The 27635-nt window shown below is 38.8% G+C and overlaps 2 protein-coding genes across 3 annotated transcripts; one reads left to right on the forward strand and one right to left on the reverse strand.

The window, feature by feature from the left end:
* rab30 (RAB30, member RAS oncogene family) lies at positions 1-13414 on the reverse strand. The gene is made up of 5 exons (XM_023800595.2): positions 13278-13414; positions 12590-12690; positions 4638-4721; positions 4135-4318; positions 1-2803 (listed from the first exon to the last, which is right to left on the reverse strand). The coding sequence occupies exons 2-5, from the start codon at positions 12680-12682 to the stop codon at positions 2553-2555; spliced, it is 612 nt and encodes a 203-aa protein (XP_023656363.1). The 5' UTR covers positions 12683-12690; positions 13278-13414; the 3' UTR covers positions 1-2552.
* A 2441-nt stretch (positions 13415-15855) lies between these two features.
* Positions 15856-27519, forward strand: pcf11 (PCF11 cleavage and polyadenylation factor subunit). Of its 2 annotated transcripts, none has more exons than XM_023800629.1 (16): positions 15856-16240; positions 18114-18239; positions 18572-18754; positions 18988-19170; positions 20219-21117; positions 21328-21520; positions 22178-22439; positions 22601-24192; positions 24686-24788; positions 24970-25083; positions 25200-25314; positions 25499-25682; positions 25772-25927; positions 26071-26163; positions 26437-26472; positions 26572-27519. In XM_023800629.1, the coding sequence occupies exons 1-16, from the start codon at positions 16073-16075 to the stop codon at positions 26782-26784; spliced, it is 4620 nt and encodes a 1539-aa protein (XP_023656397.1). In that variant the 5' UTR covers positions 15856-16072; the 3' UTR covers positions 26785-27519. The 2 variants fall into 2 exon arrangements, with proteins under 2 accessions (XP_023656397.1, XP_023656395.1); XM_023800627.2 differs by having other exon boundaries at positions 15857-16240; positions 20123-21117.
* Positions 27520-27635: the final 116 nt, after the last annotated feature.

Below are 27635 nucleotides of genomic sequence, written 5' to 3' on the forward strand. Positions count from 1 at the left end.
TTAATGAATATTTCTGCTTTATTGGATAACTCTAATAAGTCTTCAAGGTCAAGGCCAGTGCACATTAGACAAAACCACTGCGCAGCCCAGCTAGGAATGTCACTCTCTAGCTGGGCTGTGAATCAGATACAGAAATGAAGGTCTCACATGTAGTATACAAACATACTGTGCAGCTCTAATATACTGTTGCACATAACTGCCAGACTGGTTATATTAAAATGGAAAAGAAATACACAAATAAAGGATTACAGTAATATTTAAAAAAGCCCTTTTTATACAGATCCTTCAAGAACTGACTGTTAAAGAATGCAAATAATACTGTCAATATAATACGTATGTACTTAAATTACAAAGCCTGAAAGAAATAATACTTTCAACTATAAAAAAGATGAACTAAGCCTTCATAACTTCATAATTACACAGGAAAAAAAATACTGAATAGCCAATACTAAATAAATTTTCCAGTTCAAAATATCCAGGACAAACATTAAAATGTGGAAAGAAATTTCATGCGTGCTGCATGCCTCGTAAACGTCCTTCGACGTATTGCAAAGCTGACTGATGTACTGGGTGGTGGATTTTACATAGATCAAACTGTCCAGTTTAAGATGGAGAAAGGGTAATGCTTCACATTGACTGCACCTTCATAATGCATTCATAGAACATTCAGTGCACCTTCATAATGCCTTCATAATGCATTCATAGAATATTCATAAGCAGCATGTAAGTATACCTTCCTACATCCTAACATACCTTAGCAGCTTAATATACATTAATAACAAACATAGTTGTATAATCGTAAAACACTTAATGTATATTTAAACTGTTATAGTTATGGTATGTTTGGATGTTAGGGTATACTAACATACTGCTTATGAATGTTCTTTGAATGCATTATGAAGGTGCAGCTGATGTAAAGTGTTACCAGAAAAAATCCTGTAGAAATATTTAAGTCAACGTTACTTCACAGATTTGACTTTATTGATCAGCAATGAAAGCAAAAGACTTGCGAAAAGCCTTCTTTGTCTCGGATTATCTGAAGATCAAAGTCCCTATATAAGTGGAAAAGAAAAATGTGTAAAATGCTGTGTAACCTAAAAACAGGCAAAACCTTTTGTTAATACTTATTTACACAAATCAGAGATTATTTGCAGATCCTTTACTTCCACTGCCACTAGAGTCAGTCTTCCTGCTTCTGAGATTGTATCCTTTACTCAAAGCCATAACCCTAACCCAGCAGACCTGTAGGGGGAGGAAGTGTCCAATAACCCATGAAAACATAAAAAAGGAGAAATCGCCTTTCACCAATTTACTCTTCAAATAACTAAGTGAAGATAATTAACTGCTTTGTATGAATTCAAGATAAATCAATAATATTACAGTGGCCATTACCAGTATGTTTTAATTGAATTTTGGTTCCTAATACACAAGTGTGTAAACTGATGAGGATGACATACTGTACCACTGAGATGTATGTTGTTACATTTGTATTCATACTATTAATACAACATAATAGCAATACTTAAGGCAACCCGTTCAGTGGTGTAAAGGAGCCTGATGGTTAAATGACCCTTTGGTCACATTATGACCATTTCACAATTCATGATAGAAACTAAAATAATGATTTTTAAAAATTGTACTGTTAACACAGATCATTGTTTAGTGGGCATGATATTTGCTTTCAACAGCTAAGTTAAGAAAAAAAAATGCTGAAACTTTATATCAAGAGCTTGATGTTAAGAATTTACGCATCATATTCCACGACTTAGGGGAAATGGGTCTGTTTAATAGTTCAGCAGAGAGCAGTGTGTGTACGTTCTGCTCCTGGAGAATGTAGGTACTGTGAGACATTCACTACCAACAGTACATTTATCCATAGTGAAAAATAGTGTTTCCCCTTTTTTGGTAGTGTCACTATATATATACATGCACACATGTATGTGTATATGCAGGCAGTTCGACTGATGTACGTAGTCCGTCCCACGAATCCTTATACACAACAAAAGTCTCCTACTGTAAGTCAGATTTACCTTCCCAAACCATTCAAGACAATTTAGAGCAAAAAAACACTTAAGCCAGAAAAATACTAGTAACACATTCTAAATAACACATTAAATAAATGAAAAGGTAAAGTGTACATTTACGTACACGCGGATGTCGCCTTTTTGCATTAGTGCTTCCGTAAACTATCTCCAGATATTTTTTGCCCAAGTCTGGATTTACTTAAAATTGGCTTTACGCAAGTCGAGAGCTGCCTATGTTTCTATGTGTGTGTACACACACACACACACATAAACACACACATACACACACGTACACATATATATGTGCTGTGCTTTTGCAGTTTCATCTAGAATTGAAGGCAAATCCATCCAAACCAAGTTACTTTATAAGTAGCAATTTAAAAATCTAAAAATCTATCAGGGACACAAAATGTGCGATCGCTCCACACCACCATGTTTCACTTAAGGGGAAAGGAAAGAATGAAGTTCATCACTGAAGTGAGACAGGCCACCTGCGTTTATGGCAGAATCGTACCGATTGCTAAACTGCTAACGAAAGCTACAGCAGTTCAAGTAGCTTATGCTTCTGCCCTCCCCAGGCATAACAGATACGTCGTTGTTAACCAGCACATTCTGTTTGGCCTCTTGTATCAGTTCACAGGCCAAGTCCAGGAACAGCTTCTCCACATTGTCTGCCTCTTTCGCTGACGTCTCCAGGTAATGCATGTTTTGCGCCTCTGCAAACTCTTCTGCTCTCTGTCGGGAAACTTCCCGTTTGTCAGCCAAGTCAATTTTATTCCCTGTAAAAACAAAACATATTCAGTTACAGGAGGTCAATTATTAAATTACTCAATTAAATTATTAAAGGAGGTTTATAAAAAGCTAGGATTCAACAAATGTATCAGTTAGCTAGTATTCAAGCTAGTTAGCAGGTTGTCCAAATTAAATTAGATCTCTGATCACACTTCTTTAAAAATTCCTTTGAGTTTATCAAACAAGCAGTGATGTTGCAATGCTATAACAATAGTGCTACAACACTGAGTAATATAGATTTGATAAAAGCATGTTTTAATGTAATTTGTGTTTTTTTTCTTTCCTATCCCTTTAAATGTTTTAGTGCCATAATTTTGCCTGCTGTGTCACCGAAGGTCAGTGATCAAGTGCAGTGCTGACAAACCCAGATTATCTACTATACTTCTCAGGTCATTTGGTAGGAAAAAAATGTACATACAGTTTGTTTGCATTAAATGTAGTTTATTGTCAGTTAATCTTTAATTGTCAGGAAATCTAAATACATGACAGCATATACTGATCCTCCAATATTTTAGTTTCATAGTACAGGGATTATTTAAAGGGATTTCTTTATGGTAATTATAATACTTTCAAGTCTTCACATGAACATCGGCTTACACAGAACAATTTTTGACATGAGATATTTTGTAGTATTAGAGATTGATAGTTTTCAATATCTATTAACTCTATCTGAAGCCAACAGACTGGCCATAGTAAGAGCATGATTTCAAAATATCTTCTATATGGTCTAACTATAATGAGCTGGTTCAGTACAGAAACCACTGATCAGTTATAACTTTAATTTCTGTATTAAAAGGCACATGTAGTGCTTCCTATGGAGGAGTATAAGACAAGTCTTACACACTACCAGCATTCCCAATAGCATGCATGTGCACAGACCAGACAGCAAAAACCAAGAGGTAGGAATCAAAAACAGAATTAAAGGCAACGGCTTTTGATGAAATGAGGCAGTAAATACACCAACAAAAATGAGTTATCTGGAATTTAAGTATTATAGCCGTTGTGCCAGTTTTTAATCACCATCCTGACCATACCCCAACGCTCATCCAGAAAACATGAAATTCTAAAGCTCTCCTAACCCTAACTGTCAATGTCCATAACCACCTATTACTCCAGAACCCTCTGAATGCATGCTGACACTATACAAGGCTAGCAGAACAGCCTAGTGCTACAGGCTATAGTGATTTCTGCATGTAATTTGAACTGCGCAAACATTCTGTACGTTCATATTACTTACAAACCATATCGCTTAAGTTCTGAACAGAGATAAAGAGATAGAGGCATGTTCCTGATACATATTTTAAAAAACATAACTCACCAACTAAGACTGTGATGACTTTGTTGTTGGCGTACTGCTCGATCTCCCTCAGCCACTCCGGAAGGCACCGGAAGGAGTCCTCACAGGTGATGTCATAAGTAAGGATAAGCGCATTGGCGCTGCGGTAGTAGCTTTGGGTGATGGATCTGAACCTCTCCTGTCCTGCCGTGTCCCAGATTTGCAACTGTGGAATGTTGTTTAAAAACGCCAGTGAAAACATGCAAAAATAGGAGCAAATTCACATTAACGCACATTCACATACACATTTAGTATTAACAAAAGACCCTCCTATCTGCAATTTCACGAGCGAATTAAAGTCAAAATAAGTGCTGCAGGCAGGAGAATTTAGCATTACAGCAAACTTAAACCAAATATGGAGGCTAGATGGCTACTGGTTGTTGCAGTAACTGCACCACAGATACATCATTCAGCATTTTAATTTCAGCATCACACAACTCATGTTCGCTAAGCAATTTTGGTGGCTCGAGAAAACATGCTCTCACCTTTACTTTCTGCCCTCTAATTTCCACTGTCTTAATCATGAAGTCTACGCCAATGGTTGCTCCTTGTCCAGGTGGAAAGAGACCCTGAAATGTGATACACCAGAATGACAGGGGGGTGGGGGAGATAGGAAAATACAATATTAGTGAATAACATCAATGCAGTGACAATAAAAATACATCTTAGCCCTGCCCCATCAGACTGATTTATCCCAATTTACATCGGTTATTCTACTGGGTCTCATACAGTACCAGTCTAAAGAATGGACACACCTACTGAAAATCATTTGTTGTTCAACAAGTGACCCTAAGCACACCTTGAGGTTATGTAAGTACTATATTATCTTCTGAGCAGGGAAAGACATGGGGTGCTGTGACAGATGACCTGGACCCCACAATCCCCCCCCAACCTAAACCCAATAGAGCTGGTTTGGGATGAGTTGTGTCAGAGAGTAAGAGTAAGGTAGCCAACTGGTGCCCAGAAACTTGTGGAAACTCTTTCAGGACCATTGGAGAAGCATTCCAGGTGGCTACATCTGGAAGCTGGTTGTGAGAAGAGATTGTAATGCTGTCATCAAAGCAAAAGGGGGTTGTTTTTAAGAAGCAAAAATTTGCGGTGTCGAACACTTCTATCATTCATTGCAATGTTTAGCAAGTGTTAATTCAATGCCTTAGGGTCTTACACCAGAATGTGAATAATATAGCTAAAACAGAGACAAATGCATTAAAAGCAGGTGGGTATAAACCAGGTAGTGAGTGAGCAAGTGCAATTCTCCTGTCTCTCATGGATAAATAATTGGTTTAATAATTTCATATTATTAAACCAAAATAACACCACCAGGGATACAACAAAAGAATGAATAAATGAATGATAGTGAATCAGTGATTCACTAGCTAATCTAGGTTTTAGGCCATATTCTGCTTTGAGAACCTGAGCAACTATGGACATTCATGTGTAAAAAAAAAAAGCTCAAATCAAAAATTGTCACCATGGAAATTACAGGGCAGCATCATTGACTAACATTCAATAATAAATGAGCTGAGTTCCACTCAAAAAATGAAAGGCTTTGGGGTTGTGGAGTGTTACCTCTTTGGTGGGGAAGGACGCTGATCGGAAATATTGCATTGTTTTATGCTTAAGAAATTAACAGCATACTATCACCGATTTCTGCGTGTGATGTCAGTGCACTCCGCCTCCACATATAACAGGGCCACAGTAGGTCTCTGTGTTCTTATTAGATGTGGTACCTCAGAGTTTACACATTTAAGCACTGGCCTTATCTCCAGATACAAGGAGGGTTCTGGAACCAGACTTCTTTGATCCGGGGGGGGGGGGGGGGGGGGTCTCTCCATGCCAATGTGGGCATAACTGAAGTCCCAGGCTGAGGGGTGCATATCTGGAGTTTTTTCCTCAGTGGACATGAAGGGTGACTCATTGAAAAGGAAAGGAAAGGAAAACTGACCGTGTGTATGTTCTAAACAGCAATTGGAAGTACCCGGCCTTCTTGGAGAACCTGGGTGATTTCCTTGAACGGGATTTCAATGCTCATGTGAGGAATCACAAAGAAAACTGTAGCGGTATGATTAGAAAGCCTGACCTCCAGACTCTAAACTCCAGAGGCATCATGTCCTTGGACGGATTGTCCATAACAAAAATCTATGTTTGAAATGATGCTCATATGTGAACACAGTACCAAAACTACTTCAGCCAAAGGTCAAATGTTTAACTCTGTAGTCAAGCTGATGTGTTTTGTACATGTGGGTGAACGGGGGGGGGCGGTGGGGGGCAGAGCTCTCGACCAATCACCTCTCAGTGATGAGTTGGGTTTGATGCACTGGGAAGAGGCTTCTGTGCATGATAAAATCAACTCGCGCCTCCAGAAAAACTTCTCCTGTGCGCTGAGTGACATCAGGGAAATGCAGTCTGAATGGACTATGTTCAATGTGAGAATCACTGCAGCGGCTACAAATAGCTGTGGTCAGAAGGCAGTCGATACTTGTCACAGTAGTAACTGTAGGACGCTTTGGTGAACACCTATGGTGAGGGATGCTGTCAAGCTGAAGCAGAATGCTTGCATCACGGTCATCAAGGCAGTTGAAAGGTCCAATCAGAAAGATGACAGGGAAAGCTGCTGGGGAGATGAAAGCTTGTGCATGACAGGAGTCTGCAATGGTCATGTAGAGACTCTTGGTTGTCAGCTGGAGAAATGCTGACCAATGCTGGAGATATTCCCAAGCAGTGGAAAGAACACTTTGAAGAACACCCTAAACCAGTGTGGAAACTTTCACTGCAGGTGAAGTCACTATGGTTGTCCGTGGCCTGAGTAGTGGAAAAGCTGTAGAGGTAGATGAAATACATCCAGTGATGTTGAAAGCACTGGATGTTGTAATGGTTGACACGCCCCTTCATTGTTTCACAGAATGTGGGTGAAAGTAGCTCTGGACTGGCAAACAGGTGTGGCAGTCCCTGTGCTTAGCCAGAGTACTTTTAATATAAGGGGATTATACTTCTCAGACATTTCAGGGTACTGCAGTAGAAAATTCTGGAGGAACAATGACGATTCTGCCCTGGCTGTGGAACAGTTGGACCAACCTTTTCCACTCGCATAGCAGTGTGACGATTCATGGGAATACGCCAGCAGTCTAAATGTGCTTCGAGGAGAAGGCATATGACTGCTTGCACTGTCACATGCTAGGGGGGGCATTTGTTTCAGAAATATGGGGCATCCAGGACACCACTTCATGGTACTTAGTCTGTGTATGAGTGCAGTAAGAATTGTATCTAAACCATAGCAGAAATAATTACGCTGTACAGAGTGGATGCTAGCCTCAGGGTGGAGTATGTCTTGTTGCCACTTCTGCTTGTGATTTCCATGGACAGGATATCGAGTCACAGTCATGACTGGAAGGGCATCCAGTATCGGAGGCTGGAAGTGACAACGTTGCAGACGATTTTGTGCTTTTGACCTCATCCAGCACACCTTCCCTACTCCTTCCACATCCCCAACCGCTACAATCTCTAACCCCCCGACACACTCTCCCCGCCTCTCCGAAAAAATCTTTATTAAGAGACCAATTTTGTGTGACTTGTCTAAATGTAATCAGGGTCACCAGATCTGTGCCAGTGGCTGTTCTTTCATGTGACACCACTGTGACACAATTTTGGTGATATTTGTCTCAGAATGAAATAGGTCCCAGATCACCTATATGATGCTCCTGGCAAAAAGATCCATCAAATACTTTTAGGAGTTACTGTTTTCAAAAGACCAAGTGTCATCAACAGTCACCCTTTCCTGCTGTCTCAATTTTAGTACAGTTTGTCTCAAAATCAGTCCTATCTTCACCCATACAATATGTCTGCAAAGTTCAAAAAAAGTTCTGCCAAATTCTTTAAATATCTCATCAAAGAGAGAAGTGTCTGTTTCAGTGGCAGCAAACCAATCCTAAAACCATATGTATACCCGATCGTGGGAATACAATAATATTTAAACACTGAAAATTTAAAAATATTAATGGAACTGCTATTACTATTTTTCATAACAGTAAATCACGTACACTTAATGTTATCACAGAACATGTGATTCATGATGTGGTGAGTCCATGTTAGCAGGACGGGCGTTTCATTAGTTTGGTGAAAAGGACTTTTTCCCTCTGGTCTTCCATAAGTTCCATCTATTTTGAAAACACTGTATCCATCCATCCGTCCATCCAACTCCAAGTCAGGATTGCAAGAGGGCCTGAAGCCTTCCCTGCACGGCACAGATGGCACTCCATCCCAGAGCAAACACGCACACACAGTGACACAGTCACACACTGCAGGCAATTCCCAACCATTAAGATGTAGAGTATCAGTGCTACCCAAAGAGCCCCCAGGCTGCCAAATATTAAAATATTCAATAACTCAAAACAAAATCTGGTAACAAATGGGCCGGTGTGCTTCAGCAAGGATAATATACATCTTTAAATTTTGCTGGGTTTCAGAAGTGAAATGTGGTCAGATGCGGTTGGGATCCCAAAAAAATAACAATAATACTGAGAAATCTCATCAAATCGAGCCACATATCCAGCTTACAGCTTAGCCAGTGCAGCGCAGAGGAAAGCCCAGAGCCCATCACATGAAATACGAGGCACAGGAATGGGAACAGCCTGGATGGGAAGCTAGGCCATCACAAGGTATGTGCATGCACACACAGAGGCAGACACACACGCAGACACCCATAGACGCAGACGCACAAAAATACACACATGCAGATACACCCAGACACAGCCGCACAGCCGCAAAAAGACACACAGGCAGACGCACAAAGACAGGACACAGACACCCATAGACGTAGAATCGCAGATGCAGACGCAAACACAGAGAGACGCAGACACCCATAGACACAGACGCAGACACCCATAGACACAGCAGCACAGACGCACAAAGACACACATAGACGCGACATACCTAGATGTAGAATCACAGACGCAGGTGCAGACACCCATAGATGCAGATGCACAGACACAAACACAGAAACAGACACTAAAAGTAATTTACACCTCAACTGAGGATACTATGATTTCTTGGGCCACAAATTGCCTTACCAACCTGCTGCCCTTTGACCATATCAGTAATCACATACATGATGTGTATTTCACCCAAAGGGACAACACTGTCAAGCATGCTGTTTATTCTTTACCCCACAGACCTCAGATACAATTGATAATCTCAGATGATTCTGAACCTGCGCGATTCATCAGTGAAAGAAGCACCGAACTGGAGATGGCGTAAGAAGGCATTTATTGCTGGAAAGACAAAGGAACTGGTGGCAGACATCAGGCAGAGCCCAGCTGGGCCGTGCTCAGGCGTCCAACAGCATATGATTACCCTGCCAGCCATGGGATTTGAACCCACAACCAGCTGAGCCACATGCTACGTCATCAATGCTAGGCTGGACTGGCGTGACAAAATGGAAGGAGTCTGCATGAACGTGCAGAATATGTTACTGACTCCCTGGACTCTAGCAATGCATCATTCAGAGACAACTCTCCAAAAATCTCCCATACCACACTGCTACCAGTCCTCTCAAGATCTATTTCTTACCAAAAGCTCTCTCTCCTAATTTCTATTTCCACAAATATACAACCACTGGCTCTCTTTCATCCCAATGCCATTAAAACAGACAGTTCTCAATGCTTTTCTAGAAGCTCACTCAAGACTTTAATATACTTCAAAATTACAAACTGGGATCTGTTTCCCCTTCTGTCCAAATGTCTACAGTGTCTTAAACTACAGAACTCATTAAAACTACAATACCAAGCACAACATTCCAGAGAGGCTCCTTAGAGACCCAGCGTGTTGCCATTCTGCTACAGTAGTGTCTCTTTCCTTATTCTGCTGTACCTATATATACACACTTATCTCCAATGACAGAATTACATTCCAGTCAACTCCTCTGTGAGAAATGAACCTTGATATCACTGCAACAATTTAAACTTTAAAACAACTATAGCATTAAACCTCTGGCCCACCTTCTTTAAACAAATAACAGCGGCTTCTTCCAATACTACTACTGGGGGAGAAACGGTACGTACCTCGGTTTTGAAGTTACGGTTTGGTACGTTTTTGGTACAACGGGGGTAAAATAAACAAAACTATAATAAATTGCTTCTTTTGTTCTTTATTACACAGTGATTTACTGCACAAAGAATGACTGTCTTTCTTAAATAAAAAGTCTCTGTCAATACTGCTGCAACCTACTACTAAAAAGCTAATATTTACTTGAAAGTCAATCAAAATAAATATTCTATCATGTAAATAAAAATAAAATAACTATCCATTAAGGTACACATTTACAAAATTAACTGTACCTGATCTGTACTGTATTCGCATTACCAGCTTTCACCTTCATATCAGAACTGTGCAACACAAATATCGTCTCAAAAAAGACAAAGCATAACAAAATAAATATCCATTTTGGTGCCTCATTTTAAACAATCCCTGTGCTGTACTTGTATTCACATTAACACCTTCCAGCTTCACATTAGGACGTACGCATGCATGTGTAATGGTGCGGCTTCATCCAACCCTTTCCGAATGTTGCTCAGGGGAGACACACAAACACAGAAAAGGTTCTAAATCTGCTGCATTCGTTCGGTACATATGCGTACCGAACTGGAAGCTCCGTACCAAAATTTTTCAGTACGTACCGTTACACTCATAACTACTACATCTAACAGATTCAGTGATTCATTACAACACTGAATCCAGCTGTTGTTCTAGGTTCTGCTCATTGTTTCTTCAGAAACGCAAACTCCTGTCAAGTAAGGGCCTCGTCGTTCTCCACACCCAATCACAGTCAACACAGGGTGTCTAACTGTTCCAGATATAAAATAAATAAATTTCTCTTTTTGGCTTTGACCCCTATGCGTGGGAATAACCCCACACAGAGAACTGCTACATCCCACTGGCTTTTCAGCAAAGGGATCAAAAGTTCAGCCCAAAATTGCAGGACATTTCATTGGTCAGGTCTTTGGGAACATGGCAGATTTGACTCAGACTCTTAATGAGGCACAGAAGGGCACCATTTGCCACTGAAATCTGTTTGTGTATTTAAATGAATTCAATGTCACGTGTTGGGGTAACCGCCAGAAGATTCCCCTGCCTAAAGCCCTAAGCACCAACCCCCCCCCCCACCCGCCACCCCAAACCCTGTCCTAGACGGCAGTTTGAAGGTGGACAGCATAACCCTCTGTGCTTATCCCTATAATCTTCTTGGGCATCTCTTAGGCTATGTAGTTTGTTACCAGCAATACATTTTCACAGCAAATGAAGCAGTACTTCTATCTGAAGTATTTGCCCCCCACTCAAAATATAACTTCTAGCAGATCTGCAACAATTAGGCTTGTGCTGAGATTCATGCTGTCACGCATCCCCGTGGGATATCTCTTCCAGATGAGTCAGGCTCCATATCGGTGCAGTAGACTGCTGTCTCTCACAGCCCCGGCCTCTCGCTCCTGTACTTCTTCAACGTTGCTCCTTCATTCCACATTTATTTTTTTCCCCACGTTCCTTTATGTATGTTGTTGCATATAATCTTTTACTTTCTTAAAGAATTGATATTGAATTAATCTTTTGGTTCTGTTGCAACCACTGGAACGAGTGTCATCTAAGTGGTGTGACTTTGCTACTGTTTCACTGGCCAAATCACCCTCATCCTACTGCCTGCATTTTCTGTTCATTAGCATACAATTTTTAATTCTTATTTTCTTCCTGTTATGTTTCAACATGCATGACTTTATAATATATACTTATCCCATTGCCTTAGCTTCCATTTGGAGTCACTTGAGTTCTTTGTGTACTAGGAGCAAGCATAGCACGTCAAATTTTTTGTATGCATGAATACTAACGAAACCTGATTCTGATTCTTTTGCAAGGTGCAAAGTGCAGAGGATGAAGAAAACTAAACCACCTATCCACTTGACACTTATAACATTCTCTAACCATTTTTTTATTCGATGCCAAACAGCATTCTTGGTAAAACCTTGCAGCTAGGTTTAAATTTGTGAGTGAAAATGCCATTAAACTGCATATAGATTAGTTTTGCTTCACCACCAAGACACCTTCTTATGGAAAAGTATGTTTTTTTACAGTAATGTTTACAGAAATGTTACAAATAAGAAGGCCTCCATTTTTATCGTCAATGTACTTAATAACTATGCATGATAAAGGATAAATGGATGTCAGATGACTATTCAATAATGTTCGTAATGGCTAAAAAAACAAAGCTTAGGTAAAACTTGTAGGACATAACATTACACTAAATCAGCCACTAATGGTCATTATAAGAATTTCCAAAAAATACTAGTATTAGTAACACGACATCTCAGCATACGGTCAGATTAAAATAATTATACTCTTATCGGTTATAAAACAGCATTAAATGGCTTTAAAATAATAAAAGTTAAAAACTGACCTGAGTGAATCGACGCACTAAACAGGTTTTCCCAACTCCGGCATTTCCGATTAAAACTATTTTAAAAAGGTGATCATAATCTTCCATGCTCATCAGCACAGCTGCAAGACACGAGAAAATATTCGCAATTATACGCTATTCCAGTCATGTATAATCCGTCTTCGATCCATTTCATTATTACCTTTATATATCAAACCTACTGCATTACTGTATTGTAATGCCTTGCTGTTACTTAGGAGATGGATGTAAAAAAAAAAAAGGAACACTGCTCAGAATTCCATATATTCCCCCTAGATACACCGACAGAGAATTTAATGACCTTCGTGCTAAGGCATCATTTACCAGTTTCAAGAAAACAGATTTACTAAACATTTGCAAAGGAGCATGAGCTTACGCCACTGCACATAGAGTACATATAAATACATATTTCAAGGAATTGAATTATTGAATTTTAAATCAAAATGATCAACTGTAATATGCTTATGCATTTCTTAATAAATATAGTTAAATATACATTTTTTTAATTAATCAGAGTATTGTAGTCTTTGCATGAGTTTTCCGTTACAAAAGAAACTAGCTGTAATGATTTTTTTATTATTTGTCAAAGCTTCCACACCTATCCTTATCTTTCTCTCATGGGAACACGTTAATACAAATCTTAGATAAAACATGACTACATTCAACTTACCAAAACAGGGATCTCCCCCACAAAAGTTATTTTGATTTCATTAATCTGTTTTATAGCTTGGTAGATTATTGAAAGCAAGTCAAATCTTGCAGCTCGGTTTTGTTGCAGTGTTGCACAAGGTTTAGAACCAGAGGAGTTTCTTTTGCATTTTTAACAATGACATCACTCATTTTCTATTGGAGGAAGACTGCCATAGCAAGACACTGACTTGTGTTGGATTATGGGATTTGTAGTTCATTTGTCTCAAGCTCATTTGTAATCATACAGTTACGTACTACGTTCCCCAACAGCCACGGATACTTCATCGCCCTAAATACCGAGAGGGGGTGAGCCTTCTCAAGGCGTAATATTTATTCAACAAATACAAAGAGTCCTACTTTGATTTTGTCAGTAAATCATGGTCATTTGTAGCGTGTGTAGTGAACTTGTTTTCGCGGCATTAATTCTTAGTTGCGATAACAAGACGTTCTGTTGATCTCCTTAAATGATACTCTGCAGTATCTTATAACTAGGTTCTAAATCATCTACATGTCATTGTGCAATGCAAATGCTTTGCACAATTAATACTTTCTAATTCCAACTAACAACTATCATGTTCGGCTCAGTTTTTAATTTATTGTGCTATTTATGCCAGTATCTGAAGTGATCAAGTAAAGCGATTCATTGATGCATTCCTTTAGCATACAAATATCTGTTAGTTTTCTACAATTAACATCTCCAATGCACCATCGGTGACAGATTGTGGTATGGCTGCACATAACTTAAGAATTTACCCAAATAAAAGGACCCTTATTAAAAGGGGAGACGATTTATTTTAAAAGACACACAATGAGACAATATTGTACAGTTCAAAGAAATATAGTCAATAGAACACCCAAAAAACTAATAAACTCATTCCGTATTGTGGCAGCTAGTCAGGGCAACAATGGACGTTTATGACTAATTGTAAAGGTAGAACAGAGTTGGAAGTAGTGCATTTGGGGAAAACTTCCCTTTCATTCACCCATCCATTTTCTGAAGCCCATTGTCCTATTCAGGGTCACGTAGGTTAGGGTTGTCCCAGAGGTGTGAGGCAACAGTGCTACCCATGCTGCCCCAACTTCCCTTTTAGTTTGAGATCATTATAAACATAATATCTATTCAAGTACATTTAAGATAATAAAAGATTCATCTTGAACATCTTTTTCAGATAGTCATTTTTTTGGTTCCCTTCCTTGCTCACCAGCTCTCCTGAAAAAGGGCTAGTTGTTCCTGGCATGCTGAAGTAGGTAAGCTGAAGCAAGTTTTAGAGCTTTACAGGTGTAGTGGACTAATAGCATATTGAACCTGCTACCTGTTCCATATAATCGGTACTGAAGCAGCTCTGCACCTCAACACTGGTATCATGTATACAACCCAAAGTGATCTCCAAAAGTCTGATTGTTTTAAGTAATGTTGTACTACCTTATCCTCATTACTCAAGCTAGGTAAGTTTCAACAAGCTAAGAAAATGAACTTGATTTGGTTACGAGTGTGTTTTCTGTAATAACACCCATCAGTGCATACTGGTTTGTTACCTCAAAGCATTTTATTCAGATGCTTTGGAGTGACAGCATGGAATGGTTCTCTTTAACAGTGACACATTCAAATTAGGTTAATAGATGCATTCTAGTTGAAACATTTCATATATACTGCTCCGTGATGCTCCATCTTCTTGTGGTCATTTTGGCATGAAGTAATGTGTATGTCAATTTCTATGAAGCTTTCTTTGGCATTGAACTCTGTCTACCCTCAATCAATTCTTACAGTTTCAGTGAAATTTGCTGATTCTTTTTAAAATTAGTTTCAATGTGTGTAAAGAAAAAAATAATTCTGGGTGTTAGATGGCTAACTGTTGCTCCAATATACATAAGCTCAATAAGCATAAGTGGGGGTGAAGGACTGGAACATATCCCAGGAAGCACACTGCACAAAACTGAGGAGACACACTGGATAGGTCTGCCTTCCTTGCTGATTCCTCATGTTCATCTACAAACAGATGATGCAGTAAATGGCACGTCTTTGCTATCACTCGGGAAGGCCATGTTTGATCAACATCTTAAATAGGCCTACAATTCAATACTTTTAAACATGAATTTGAAATACACTGCTAATCGAATAATCTATTATAATTAAAAGAGGTTATTCAATGCCAGCCCTTTTTAAGTGTTCCGAAAATCTGAAAACGTATTTCAAAAGATCCCGATTTCCGTGTTTACTTAACGTATTGTGAAAGACTAACGGAATACGGAAGGCTTCTCGTTTAACATTAACCTCTTCGCTCCGGTTTGCTACAACAAAAAAAAATTTAATGCTGCAATGCGAACAGTGTTCATTATAACACTGAAACCAAACAAAATACGAGTGCAACTGAAAAACGATTGTTATAATGTCTTTGGGTTTATAGCATACGCATCTCTAACCAAACCCCATGTTACCCCCCAGTTACCCCCCCCCCCACGTGGAACGTTCCCTCTCGTATGAATAAACCCCGTCTGCGCAGCCCCACTGGCCAACCCAATGTGACCAATCACACGTCGCGCACGTCAGCGCGTGGACAAATAATTTTGTATGACGTTGCAGTTAGTTTAGCATCGGCGGCCATTTTCTTGGTCGGAAATTTAGCGAAGTGAAAAGCTTACCGAGAAAAACCATCGGTCTTCAACGGTCCATTTAGGTGAAAATATCAAAAGGGTCGAATGTTTGAAAAGACTGTGTGAAAAGTGTTGCTTTATTGTAAAATTGGAGTCGAAGCTGATTGTAAACACGAAGTAAAGATGTCTGACGACGCGGCGAGGGAAGATGCCTGTAGAGAGTATCAGTCCTCCCTGGAAGATTTGACTTTCAACAGCAAGCCCCACATCAACATGCTGACCATACTTGCCGAGGAGAATCTGCATTTCGCCAAGGATATCGTCGCTATAATTGAAGCACAAATTGCCAAGGTTTTTATGAAAATAGAATTTTTAATTTCAGCAGTCTTACTACCGATATAGAAACAGCTTGTAGTGACGCGTATGTTAAAGCTTAGAAGACAATATGGCGACCTCATTGTGTAATTCCTGTTTTCCAGTTGACAAAATTAGTCGATCTCTTTAGCGAAATGTCTGACTGGTAATTTAGTAGGTACTCATTCTAACTTTCCAAGTTAACTTTTCCATGTTCAGTTAGACAGCTGGCTTATTTGGATGAATGGTTGGTTGGCTTGTTAGTTTGCTAACTATGATAGCTATATCTAGTCTTGAACCTAGCTGGCTAGCTATTTCAAACACCTACTAAAATGTTAACCAAGTAGCGCCAATTGACTCAATGTTAATTCGTCGGCCAGTATCTAAATATGGTTTCTCAGTTCCTGTGTCTCTTTCCTCTGCAATGAACAGTGGACCAATATGGCGACAACTGTAGCTGGCTGGCTAGGTTACAGAAGTAGCAAGCTAGCTATCGGTAACTCGGCCATTTTTAAGTTGACATTCTGTAACACGTGGGTACGAGCCTACTTTATAGTGAACTTTGGTACTCGCTTCTTTTACTAAAGTGAACGCTAGCTGCGTGTGTCTGGCCAGCAAAAGTACAATTGTAACACGGCCGAATTGGCGATATTGCTGCTATATATTTTTTAATTTGTTAAGGTAGTTGCAATGCATTTACCTTACTAAACAAAGTAGCCAAGTTTAATGAAAAAGTCAGGCCAGTGAGGTTCATGCTCCAGTTAGTCAAGTTTATAATTTAATCAATTCCGGTTTAGTGTTCAAGCTAAGATTTCACAGGTGCACCAAAGGTTAAAGTGGCTTAAGAAAAGCAAATTGGTGTTTGAAACTGTCGAGTGATGGTTATTCGTAGTGATTATGAATTCTGAAATGTGAATGGATGGTATTTAATGTGACAATAAAAAATATTAAATATTGTTTTGTCTTTTTTATTTCCCAGTGTAATTTATTGATTAAAAAACGCGGTTTGTTTGTGATCTGTGACTGTAACTCCTCTTAAATCTAGGTAACTTTTTTGGCAAACGTTTTTGGAATGTGGATTCCGTATTGCCACAAAATTCACCTCATTTTGCTGATGAAATGGGGTATTTAACTGTGGCCATGTGGACCGCTGTATCTTTTTTTTTTTGCCTCTGTCATATACTTAATTTAAGAGTAATTTTGTAGCCCAAATATAATTTGTAGTTTGGCTGCTTTATTAAAAGATATCTGGTTCAGACTATCTATGGACTTAATTCTTTTTGGTTATGGTAGAAATGCACCCATAATGTTCACTTGGAAACCTTTGGTTCATAATTACTGAAATGCTTTGCAGTTTCTCTCCAACTACTACTTAAAGGTTCTCTCATTTTTTGAAGATCCATAATGTATAAAATGTAAAATGTTCTCCTTCCAGTCACCCCCCTTTTTTTCTTCAAAAATGACTTGTCTGGGAATTTTTGAATGACACTGAGGAAATGTGGACTTTCAAGATTTGGATTCCCTGCTTTTTCCCCCTAAACAAGAAGTTCTCTGATTTGGAGAGCTCTGAAGATGATAGCTGGATTTTTTATATGCTTGTTAATTTTTCCCGTGTATATCTTTTACTTTTTGTGAATGTTTCTTTACTGGTTCAACTGGTTAATGAAAACGTCGTCTTGAATTTTCAGGGATTTAAGCTCAATATTTGCATGCAGAGAATTTGGTATTTTCCTGCTAAACCGGTACATGTGAGCCAGTTGCTGGTTTTAAGGATTGATCTTTTGTTAAAATTATTGGAGCTTAAGAATACATGCTGAAATGTACATGTATCTGCCTGTCTTCTAAACTGTTAAGTTTTCTGTTACTCTAGGCACCTGCCCCTGAGAAGCTTCCAGTTTTGTACTTAGTGGATTCCATCGTGAAGAACGTTGGAGGCGAATATCTTGCTGTGTTCGCTAAAAACATAGTAAACTCATTTATATTGGTTTTTGAAAAGGTACTTTCTATGTTAATACAACTACTGCTTGGGTGATTTTATGTGCTCTGTCTGTTGTAATTGATTTTATAGCTCAAAACAGGTTTGTGGTTTGTATACTTGTCTAATTTGCCATTGTGAGACATTTTAATTTGACACATTTAGTCAAATTCCTATATTCGTGTTAAGGTAGAATGCAGGTATTAGCAGTATAAATGTTGGGATACTTAAGAGTATACTTTCAGACCTTATGAATTTGTGTATTTTATGAAGAATCTGTGAATTTGTTTGAAACTGACAAATGTAGCAAAGAAAAACCAGACTTTGCACAAAGATTACTCTTGTCATTTTAGGTGGATGAAAACACTAGAAAAAGTCTTTTCAAACTGCGTTCCACCTGGGATGAAATTTTCCCTTTGAAGAAACTTTATGCGTTAGATGTCCGAGTGAATGGAGTTGATCCTGCGTGGCCAATAAAACCTTTGCCACCTAATGTGAATGCCAGCATTCATGTGAATCCAAAATTTCTGAAGCCGGTAAGTAGTATGAGAGTAGTGCAGTGTTTATTTTAGAAAAGTCATCAGGTTTTTTTTTCTCCAAAATTCAATTACCTTTGTGTCTAGTTAATCAAAATTCGACTTGGATGTAAGTTGTTTTCTTATTGGTATTTATGGTGGTAGCAGTTCTTCAGCATTAATCTATGAGTTTGAGGTTGATCATAAAATAACTCCTTATATTCAAGTACTTTTTTTTTTTTTTTTGCGCTTAGTCTGAGGAAGTAACTGTACCAAGCGGAAATACCCAACAACCTCCAAACCAGTCGGTAGTGAATGAGAAGAGTTTGACACAAGAACAAGCAATTCGGCAGCAATTGCTTGCAAAGCAAAAGCAGTTGCTTGAACTCCAGCAGAAGAAGATAGAGTTGGAACTTGAACAAACAAAAGCCCAGTTGGTGAGTTGGTTAATTTTCATGGTTAACAATTTTGTACATACTGCCTGCAGTAAATAATACTGACATCCAAAAAGTGTCTCAACAGTTCTAGAAAAACTGTTTTTGGTCCAAGTAGCAATATTTTGCAGAGAATACATGGATAATACTCTCGTTGGCTCTTATGTGTTACTTTTCTTGTGAAATAACATGAATTGTTGGAGAAGGATTAATCTTTTTTTCCTCACGTTATTGAGAAATTTGTTCAGCAATTAGTTAACAGGCTATAGATAATTTTTGCTAAAGAAATTCAGGTTCTTAAGGTCATAATCATTGATTTGTCTAGTAATATATCTTTGGAAATTACTTTCTTGTAAATATTACTGTTTTATGCACAATAAAACATTGCTGCTTTTTTTTTTTTTCTTTTTGACCAAGCCATTTTGTCATGTTTCTTTAACTACCATATTAGGTATGCGAGCATACTGACATTTTAGAATACAACAACTTAACATGTAAATGCTCGGTGGGGCAGTTGGCGTTTCGGCATTTCTATCATGTTACTGTGCCTGTCACAAAACAGTGGCCACAGAAATCTAGGGTGACCAGTTTTAAGTAGTGATGAATATAGCATGGTGCTAATGCTGGGCACATTCACTATGCTTATGTAGGCCCCTGTTGGCACAATAGAAGTAAAGAAGTTAGCTTACTTTTGTGTCAAAGCACTGTCCATAGAAAAACTAGGTGCATTTAACTTGGAATAAAGCAATTTTATAGTTGACTGACATTTTTTGTTATCTGTAAATAGAAGCACATTTAATGTTACAAATATAAAGCATTGCAAGGTCTATATAAATTGAAAAAACTTTTTGTATATGAAGTGATTTGTATAGTTTACTGGCCAAAATGTCATAGTTAATGTTTTTTGTTTCCCTAGTTATTTAGAACTGTTAATTGGCTTTTTTTGTTACGATAGGCTGCTAATCAGTTGGTAGCTGCAACAAATCCACCTGTTAATCCTGCGAACCAACTTGGTATCGGAGCGAGAAACACTCCAATTCCTCCCATGCAGTTTGGTAAACCCTGGCATGTCATGCAACCAGAGAGCAAGATTTCTACAAGAGATCCTCGCCTGAATCGAATGGGACCAACAACACAGCTTGTTAAGGAGCAAGTGCTAAATAAAAAGGATGGACACTTAATGGCATCAAGTGTACATCCATCAGAAAAGAAAACAAATGTGCCAGCTGAGAAAACTAAATTTGAAAAGTTGAAAATACCTAAAAAAGAATCTCATGACGAAAAGGCAAAATCTAAATCCCCTTCTCCACTAAATAAATTTCAAGGGAAGCCTAAAAATTCTGAAATGGAAAATATAAAGACAGGAGAAGTAAACAAGAGAGATCCAAGATTAAGGAAACACCTTCATGATAAGCCTGATGTGAAAGATGATGAATGCAAGGATAAGAAGCGATTCTCAGACAAAAAAGAACGTGACGATTCCACTCCAGGAGCAAGATCAATAGGCGGAAGAAATAAACTACTCAATGGTTCTACAAACAAGTATGAGAGAAATGAAACACTTGAAAAATTGGACTCCAAAACAAACAAAGCGAGTATGAGGAGACGATCGCGTTCACGGTCTCGTTCTCCATTGTCACATTCCCCTAAGAGGAAGGACAGGCGGTCGCCGAAGAGGAGGATGAGGAGTGTCTCGTCATCTCCTCCGAAATCTGGCAAAGGAAGGCAGTTGGGCGGAAAACATTTGCATCCCGACGAATTTTCACAGCATTCAAATATAAGGGAAGAGCGAGCTATTCCCAAAAAGAATGTCAATGAACCAAGACGACAAAAGAGATTACTGGAGGAAAGGCCTGTTGAATCAAGGGACTCTCATTCGCCTCGGTTACCCAATGAACCGAAGGAAAATGCCAGTAAAAGATGGAAAAGTGGATGGGAAGAAAACAAACAGTGAGTGTTTTTGCCTTAACATTTCAAATGATTTGATTAATCACTTTATTTGGAGTGTGGAAACTGGTTATCCAATTTGTCTCGTTAATTGTAAAATGTACAAATTACGAGTTCATCTTGTGGTGCATTGACTTGTGGCTACAGTAGCATTGTCTTGGAATAAGTTTGAGTTTCTCAGTTATTAATAATACTGTGTTTTCCCTCCTGAAGTCTAAAGCAGCCTGATGAAAACCTGGTACAGGGCAAGTCAGGGCAGGGGTTACAACGACACAAACAATCGTGGTCCAGCAACCAAAGAATGCCTGTTTCTCGCATACCTAAACAGCATCGTTTGAGCGTTGATGCCAACCTGCAAATACCTGATGTGCTGAACTCTGCCAGTAAACGAGACCTTTTAAAAAAGGTATTTGTACAATTCTGAAGCTTTTTTTTTTGTAATACTCTGACAGTCTCTGTGAACTTAGTAGCATTTTTTGATTACTGCAAGGTAGAAAAATGGTAATGAGTTTCATAACCCATATATTATGCTATATAAGTTTTCACATTGTTAAATTTTCAGAAAGGTCAGTTGCCAAACACCTGTTAGGAAAATATACAGTTAAAACATTTTGAGGCTGTTATCTCTCTGCTTTTGAAGAGTTATTGCATTTTGTGCATTTTATGACTCGTAGTCACCGTTTCTTACAAGTGTGAAGTTTTTTATTCTGCTTTTTTGATTTTTGTTTTCTGTTGATCACCTCTAACCCACTTAATGCATCCATGTTAAATGTTTAGGGAACAGAATCCAAATGACCTCAATATACTTTATTACTTTAATTCTGCTCATAATAAAGTAGTTTTAATATTCTGTTTTGCTTAAGGCAGCAGGTGGTTTAAAATGCACATTTTAAGTTATAGTGGTCTGAATTGGTACCTCTGTGATATTACCAGGTGTATGAATAGGTCGAAGGGATAAAAGCTGCCATTTTTGAGAACAAGGTATTATGGTTTTATAAAGTTAGCTACAGTGTAGCTAACAGTGTTGTTGATACAATGTGAAACTCTTGTTTTTGTCATCTAGGCTAGTAAAAGGCTGGCCGATGGGGAGATATCCCATGATGACTTCCTCAATGTGGCCCACCAAATCAAACAGCTTTTTCAGTATCAAGAGGAAAAGCAAAGATCAGACTCATGGGATGGGTCAAGTGAGGATGCACAGTTTGGGACCAGGAAAAAACCTTTATTGGCCACACCATCTACACAGCAGGGGAGTCTGTCGGATGCTGAAAAGTCTTACTATGAACATAAAGCTAAGCTGAGAAGAACACAAGTCCAACACCAAGGTAATTTTTGGGTTGAAATTAACCAGAGCAGTATCAAATAATGCCAAGCCGTTCTGTAAAAAGAACGGCAACATTTAGAAAATGGCATTTTATGCATTGTATGGTGTTTAGTAGTTAAGGATATAATGACAACACCAATAATTTTAATCTTTTATTGTTAGGAGGTAGAGACCATCACTCACCATACAGTGAGCGAATGCAACATGGGAGACCTATGTATGAGGATGATGAGCAAATGAAAGTTGACCCTGAGTTTCAGAAGCGATATGGAGCAATGCCTGAAGGTATAAAGGTGGAAGATTCTGTAAAACCCGTATGTTTGAAACATGAGGATTTCACAAAAGAGAGGCCCTCTTCTGATCAAAGCTCTTCGTTCAAGAATTCTCCGAGTCCTGTGAACTTTGATGGACTTTCTGGAAAATCTCCTGTATCCGGATTTGATTGTTCAGCTAACATTGATATAGAGGGTCACCAAATGCCTGTAAGAGAATCCAGCCCCAATCAAAGATTTGGCATTCCCTCTAGCTGTGAGCATTCTGTTGCAGGATCTGATAGTGAAGTTCAGCTGAGTATGGAAGTTTCCTCTGGTCATCATGATGCTTCTGGACAAGGAAGGAGTGGACAGCCAGGCCCGTTACTTTGCGAATCTCCAGGACAGACACCACCTCATGTTTTGGAAGGCCCTCATTCACAGAGTGGTCTGTCAAGATATGATGGTCCAAAAATAGCACAGAGGTTTGATGGCCAGCAGCCTTTGATATTTGAGGGAAATACAAATCAGCCTATACTAGATGGACCAGCAAGACCTCATCTACAAGGGAGATTTGATAATTCTGGACCAGGAAGATTTGATGGCTCTTCCAGATTTGATGGGACACAAGGTTCTGGACGATTTGATGGTGCACCGATGCATAAAGGTCCAGATAGATTTGATAGCTCCAATCGATATGATACCCCCGCAGTATTGCCAGGTCCACAAAGGTTTGGTGAACCCCAAGGGTTAGGAAGATTTAACGGGCCACATCTTCAGCAGGGAGCAGGTAGATTTGAAGGTCCAGTTGGACAGCAAGCTCCAGCCAGGTTTGATGGCCAAAGTTCTGTCATGTTTGATGGTCCACAGATGCAAACTAATAGGTTTGATGGGCCTTTGAGGTTTGAAGGTCCTCACATGCAGCAGGGCCCTGGGAGGTATGAAGGACGTTTTGCTGGCCCACAGGCCCAACAAGGACCATCTAGATATGAAGGGCCTTCCAGCCAGCAGGGGCGAATGAGGTTTGATGGTCCTGTCAATCAGCCAGGTGCTATACGGTTTGAACATGGTCAAGGACAAATTGGACCTATGAGATATGATGGACAGCAGCAAGGCATGGCAAGATTTGACTGTGCGCCCAGTCAACAAGGCGCTCCCAGGTATTGTGGTCCACTGAATCTGCAAAGCCAGATGAGACCACTCTGCCCATCCATGTTTGATAATGCCCAGGGTCAAAACCAGCTGTCGAATCCTGGGCCACAGTCAAACTTCAACATGCCCAACAACAGATTTGCAGAGCCTCTAAATGTTTTTGGAGCTGCATCGCAGTCTTTTCAAGGACAGCAGAATTTGTCACAAGGACATAATTTTAATGTTCAAGCAGCAGCTGGAACGCCGGGTTTCTCCAACTCATTTGTCAGACCTGTTTCATCTTACTATAATCCTGGTGCTCCAGCTGGAAACATGGGCACCGCCGTTCCTGGTGGAAACATTCAGCAGCCAGTAAGTGGATCTGACTTTTAATCCTGCTCATACATATGTCCCTCTTTTAATGTTAAGGCTATTGATTTTTAATCTGGTGTAGTCTAGTTAAACTTATTTTTTATTTTATTTTTTTGTAATGCAGCTTACCTTTCCACTAACTCAGTGTATCAAAGGAACAAAATTTAGCAACATCCTGCTCTTTAAATAGGTTGGATAAGGTATACAAGTGTGGACTGGATAATGATGATAGATTTATTTGGCAAAATTGAATCATAATCATATGCATTGATAGTATGAAATCAGTAATCTTGTTGTAATGGTCAGTCTCAGTGGAAATTGTCAAAAGCATGCATTAGTTACAATTCAGCATGTAATTATTCTTTCAAGTGAGAATTTCATAGCTAAAAAACCATAAGTGATTATATATACACACCCAATAAGTAATATAATCAATAATTCCTATAGATGTTTATCTGTGGAAGTCTTGATTACTTATGAAATTAATTTTCAGATGAACATGCTGCCTGGCCTGAAACCCCAGATACCTGCCCCATACAGTCAAGGACAACCCTATGGACAGCTACAACAAACTCCTGTGCCTTTCGGTCAAACAGGTAATGAGTATGACTATCCTATGTCTGCGCAGTACATATGTGTCTGTTTTTGGGATTTGTCTGGTAACTTTAAAGATGAATATATCCATTTCCATGCAGGAGGCAGCCTGAATTCATGGCGTATGTTTTGAGAATATCACCTTTAAATGTATTTTTGTGGTCTATCTTGTAACTCTGCTAGGTTCACAGTTTCCACCTGAAAGTCACTTTGGTCAGGTAGATGTCAATGATCTTCTTTCGAAGCTCATTTCCACTGGGATAATAAAGCCTGCTCAAACGGATTCCACTACAACTGGTACATGCTTTAATTTTTCCATTAAAAGTACATTAAATGCAAGTAATGTATTTAATGCGTTTGGCTTGTAAATGTGTAGATTCTGCTGTTTGTTACATGGAGTGTTTTTATTTCAGGGATGAATACTCCACCTCAAAGCCAGCCGGCTGTGGAAGAGGAGGAGGAGGAGGAGCAGGATGACGATCAGAATGTTCCGGACCTTACTGCGTTTGCCATAGAAGACATGAAACAGTGCGGTCTTACTTTGTAACATTCTGCTTCTCTGAAATATTAGCAAAATCTAAAAAAAATAAAAAATACATCTGTAGTAGCAATGGTGGTGTTGTACAGTAGCATGGATTAAACTTTTTAAATATTTCCATACAATAAGTATTTGACATAGTTTTAACTTAATTCTGATTTTCTTCCTTAACAGGAGATATGACAGTGTTATTACCAAACTGTACACTGGGATACAGTGTTATTCCTGTGGGATGCGATTCACTGCCTCTCAGACTGATGTCTATGCGGATCATTTGGACTGGCACTACAGACAAAACCGATTAGAGAAGGACATCAGTAAGAAGGTCACACACAGGAGGTGGTACTACAGCTTAATGGTAAGCATGATCTCCTGTGACACAATTACAATGCAGATAACGGCTGTTTTGCAAAGACTTCATTAACTTATTGGTTAACTTGTTTACAGGACTGGATTGAATTTGAAGAAATAGCTGATCTTGAGGAAAGAGCAAAGAGCCAGTTCTTTGAGAAGGTTCACGAGGAGGTCGAAAAGAAAACCCAAGAAGCTGCAAAAGAGAAAGAGTTCCTGAGTGTCAAAGCTGCTCCAGATGTTGTTGGTGAGGTAAGTTCACACGCTGCTAAAAAAGGTGATTTTGTGGCATTTGACCTGTTTGGGTCTGTTTTTCATGTTTTATAAGTGTACAAAGTCTGGTTACTTGGGGTTGTGCGCAAAGGTTTCAATACTGATCTAATTTTCCTTTGAAGACCTGTGAAATCTGCCAGGAGCAGTTTGAGATGTACTGGGAGGAGGAAGAGGAGGAATGGCATTTGAAAAATGCGATCCGTGTCGATGAAAAGGTACGTAGGTTCTTAAATTTTAATTTCAGTGTATTCTGAGGATTGCTACAGCAAATGTAATTAAAATATTGTTAAAATGTACTTTTCCTTGTAGTGGTATACTGTAGCCCAGATTTCAAAAGTGATGGTTTCCTACCGAGGACTTAAGTCGCTATTTAGTCCTTTTGTGAATATAACTCAGGAGCAGAGTAAATGCTTATCAGAGCGATTCGATTGAGGGCGACGTAGGATGCTACTCAGTCCACTTTTTTGTTTTTTTGTGTTTTACTTTAGACTTATCATCCTTCATGTTATGAAGACTACAAAAATGTAAGTATGTTTCTGCTCATAAGTAAAGCGTCTTTAGCCATGTTTGAAAATTTGTGATCACAAAAGTATATATTTTCTAATTTTCCCATATTTCCTCAGACATCTTCGTTTGTTGATTGCACTCCATCTCCCAACAAAGCCCTTATGGAGAACCCTTTAGATGTGTTTATCAAAGAAGAAAATGACCCATCTTCATGTTCCAGTATTAAACAAGAACCCGACATGCAGAGCAGCTGCACTGATGCAAATGCCGAAGAGGCATTTCAGGTTAAGTTAGAGGCAGAGTCACAAGCCAGTGCAATTATTTTTTAATAGTGCTGCTTCCCCCCTTTTTTATTTTTGAGACAGTACTGTAATTTCATTTTGTAAAGAGATTTTTATATTGGTGAGCTGAGGCAGGGACCTCAACTATGCATACATTAAATACATTTTTGTATTTGAAATTGCCTGCACATTCAGGTGTTTTGCTGTGAGAATGCCCATGAAAATGTATCTTGAAAAACATGTATGTATAAGATTTAATTTATAAATAAAGCTATTTTTGCTATTCTTTGTGTAATATTGGTAAAAGGGTATACTACCACCAATGTAAAAGGGTATACTACCATACTACCACCAATGTTTCCTTTTACTTTTTCCTCCTCCACCAGATATTGTTGCAACTCTTAAAGCCAGTCACTTGTTCAGTTAATACTTACAGAGATTTATTCCAAATTCTTCAAGAATAGAGAATGGTAAGGTAAGGTATGATCCAGCAAACAAGTCCTAGCTTTGAATTGCAGTACAAAGGAGGCCCTAACTCATCAATAAACATTTTGATTTTTCTGTGGTGTTGGTTTCTAATAGTGTTCGGAATTCTTCTCCCTTTTTCTTTTTCAGAGATTTCATGCAAGTGGTATTTGCGTTATATTGCTGAATATTCAATAAAATATATAAAAATTAGTTTGTGTGTGAAATGTAATTGTGTGATTTACTGCTTCTTTGCTTTTCCATTCTTGTATTCTTACATTTGTCACGTGTATATAAATAAAGATGTGAAATAATGAACTTGAGTTTGCATTTAAATTCTTGTAATTTAATATTAACTGTACTTATAACTATCATATATTGCAGGACATTAAGGGCAATTTGCCTCAAATGCTTGTGTATATAATTACTGCTTT

Source organism: Paramormyrops kingsleyae, chromosome 18 (genome assembly GCF_048594095.1).
Source record: "Paramormyrops kingsleyae isolate MSU_618 chromosome 18, PKINGS_0.4, whole genome shotgun sequence".
In the NCBI taxonomy this organism is placed as follows: domain Eukaryota; kingdom Metazoa; phylum Chordata; class Actinopteri; order Osteoglossiformes; family Mormyridae; genus Paramormyrops; species Paramormyrops kingsleyae.

Coding starts and splice junctions, on each gene's coding strand:
- rab30 (XM_023800595.2), bottom strand. CDS start 12,682: ATGAGCATGGAAGATTATGATCACCTTTTTAAAATAGTTTTAATCGGA. Junction 4,319..4,637: donor TTAGAGGGCAGAAAGTAAAG/GTGAGAGCATGT, acceptor AACATTCCACAG/TTGCAAATCTGGGACACGGC. Junction 2,804..4,134: donor AGTCATCACAGTCTTAGTTG/GTGAGTTATGTT, acceptor TTGTTTTTACAG/GGAATAAAATTGACTTGGCT.
- pcf11 (XM_023800627.2), top strand. CDS start 16,073: ATGTCTGACGACGCGGCGAGGGAAGATGCCTGTAGAGAGTATCAGTCC. Junction 16,241..18,113: donor TTGAAGCACAAATTGCCAAG/GTTTTTATGAAA, acceptor CTGTTACTCTAG/GCACCTGCCCCTGAGAAGCT. Junction 22,440..22,600: donor AACACAAGTCCAACACCAAG/GTAATTTTTGGG, acceptor TTTTATTGTTAG/GAGGTAGAGACCATCACTCA.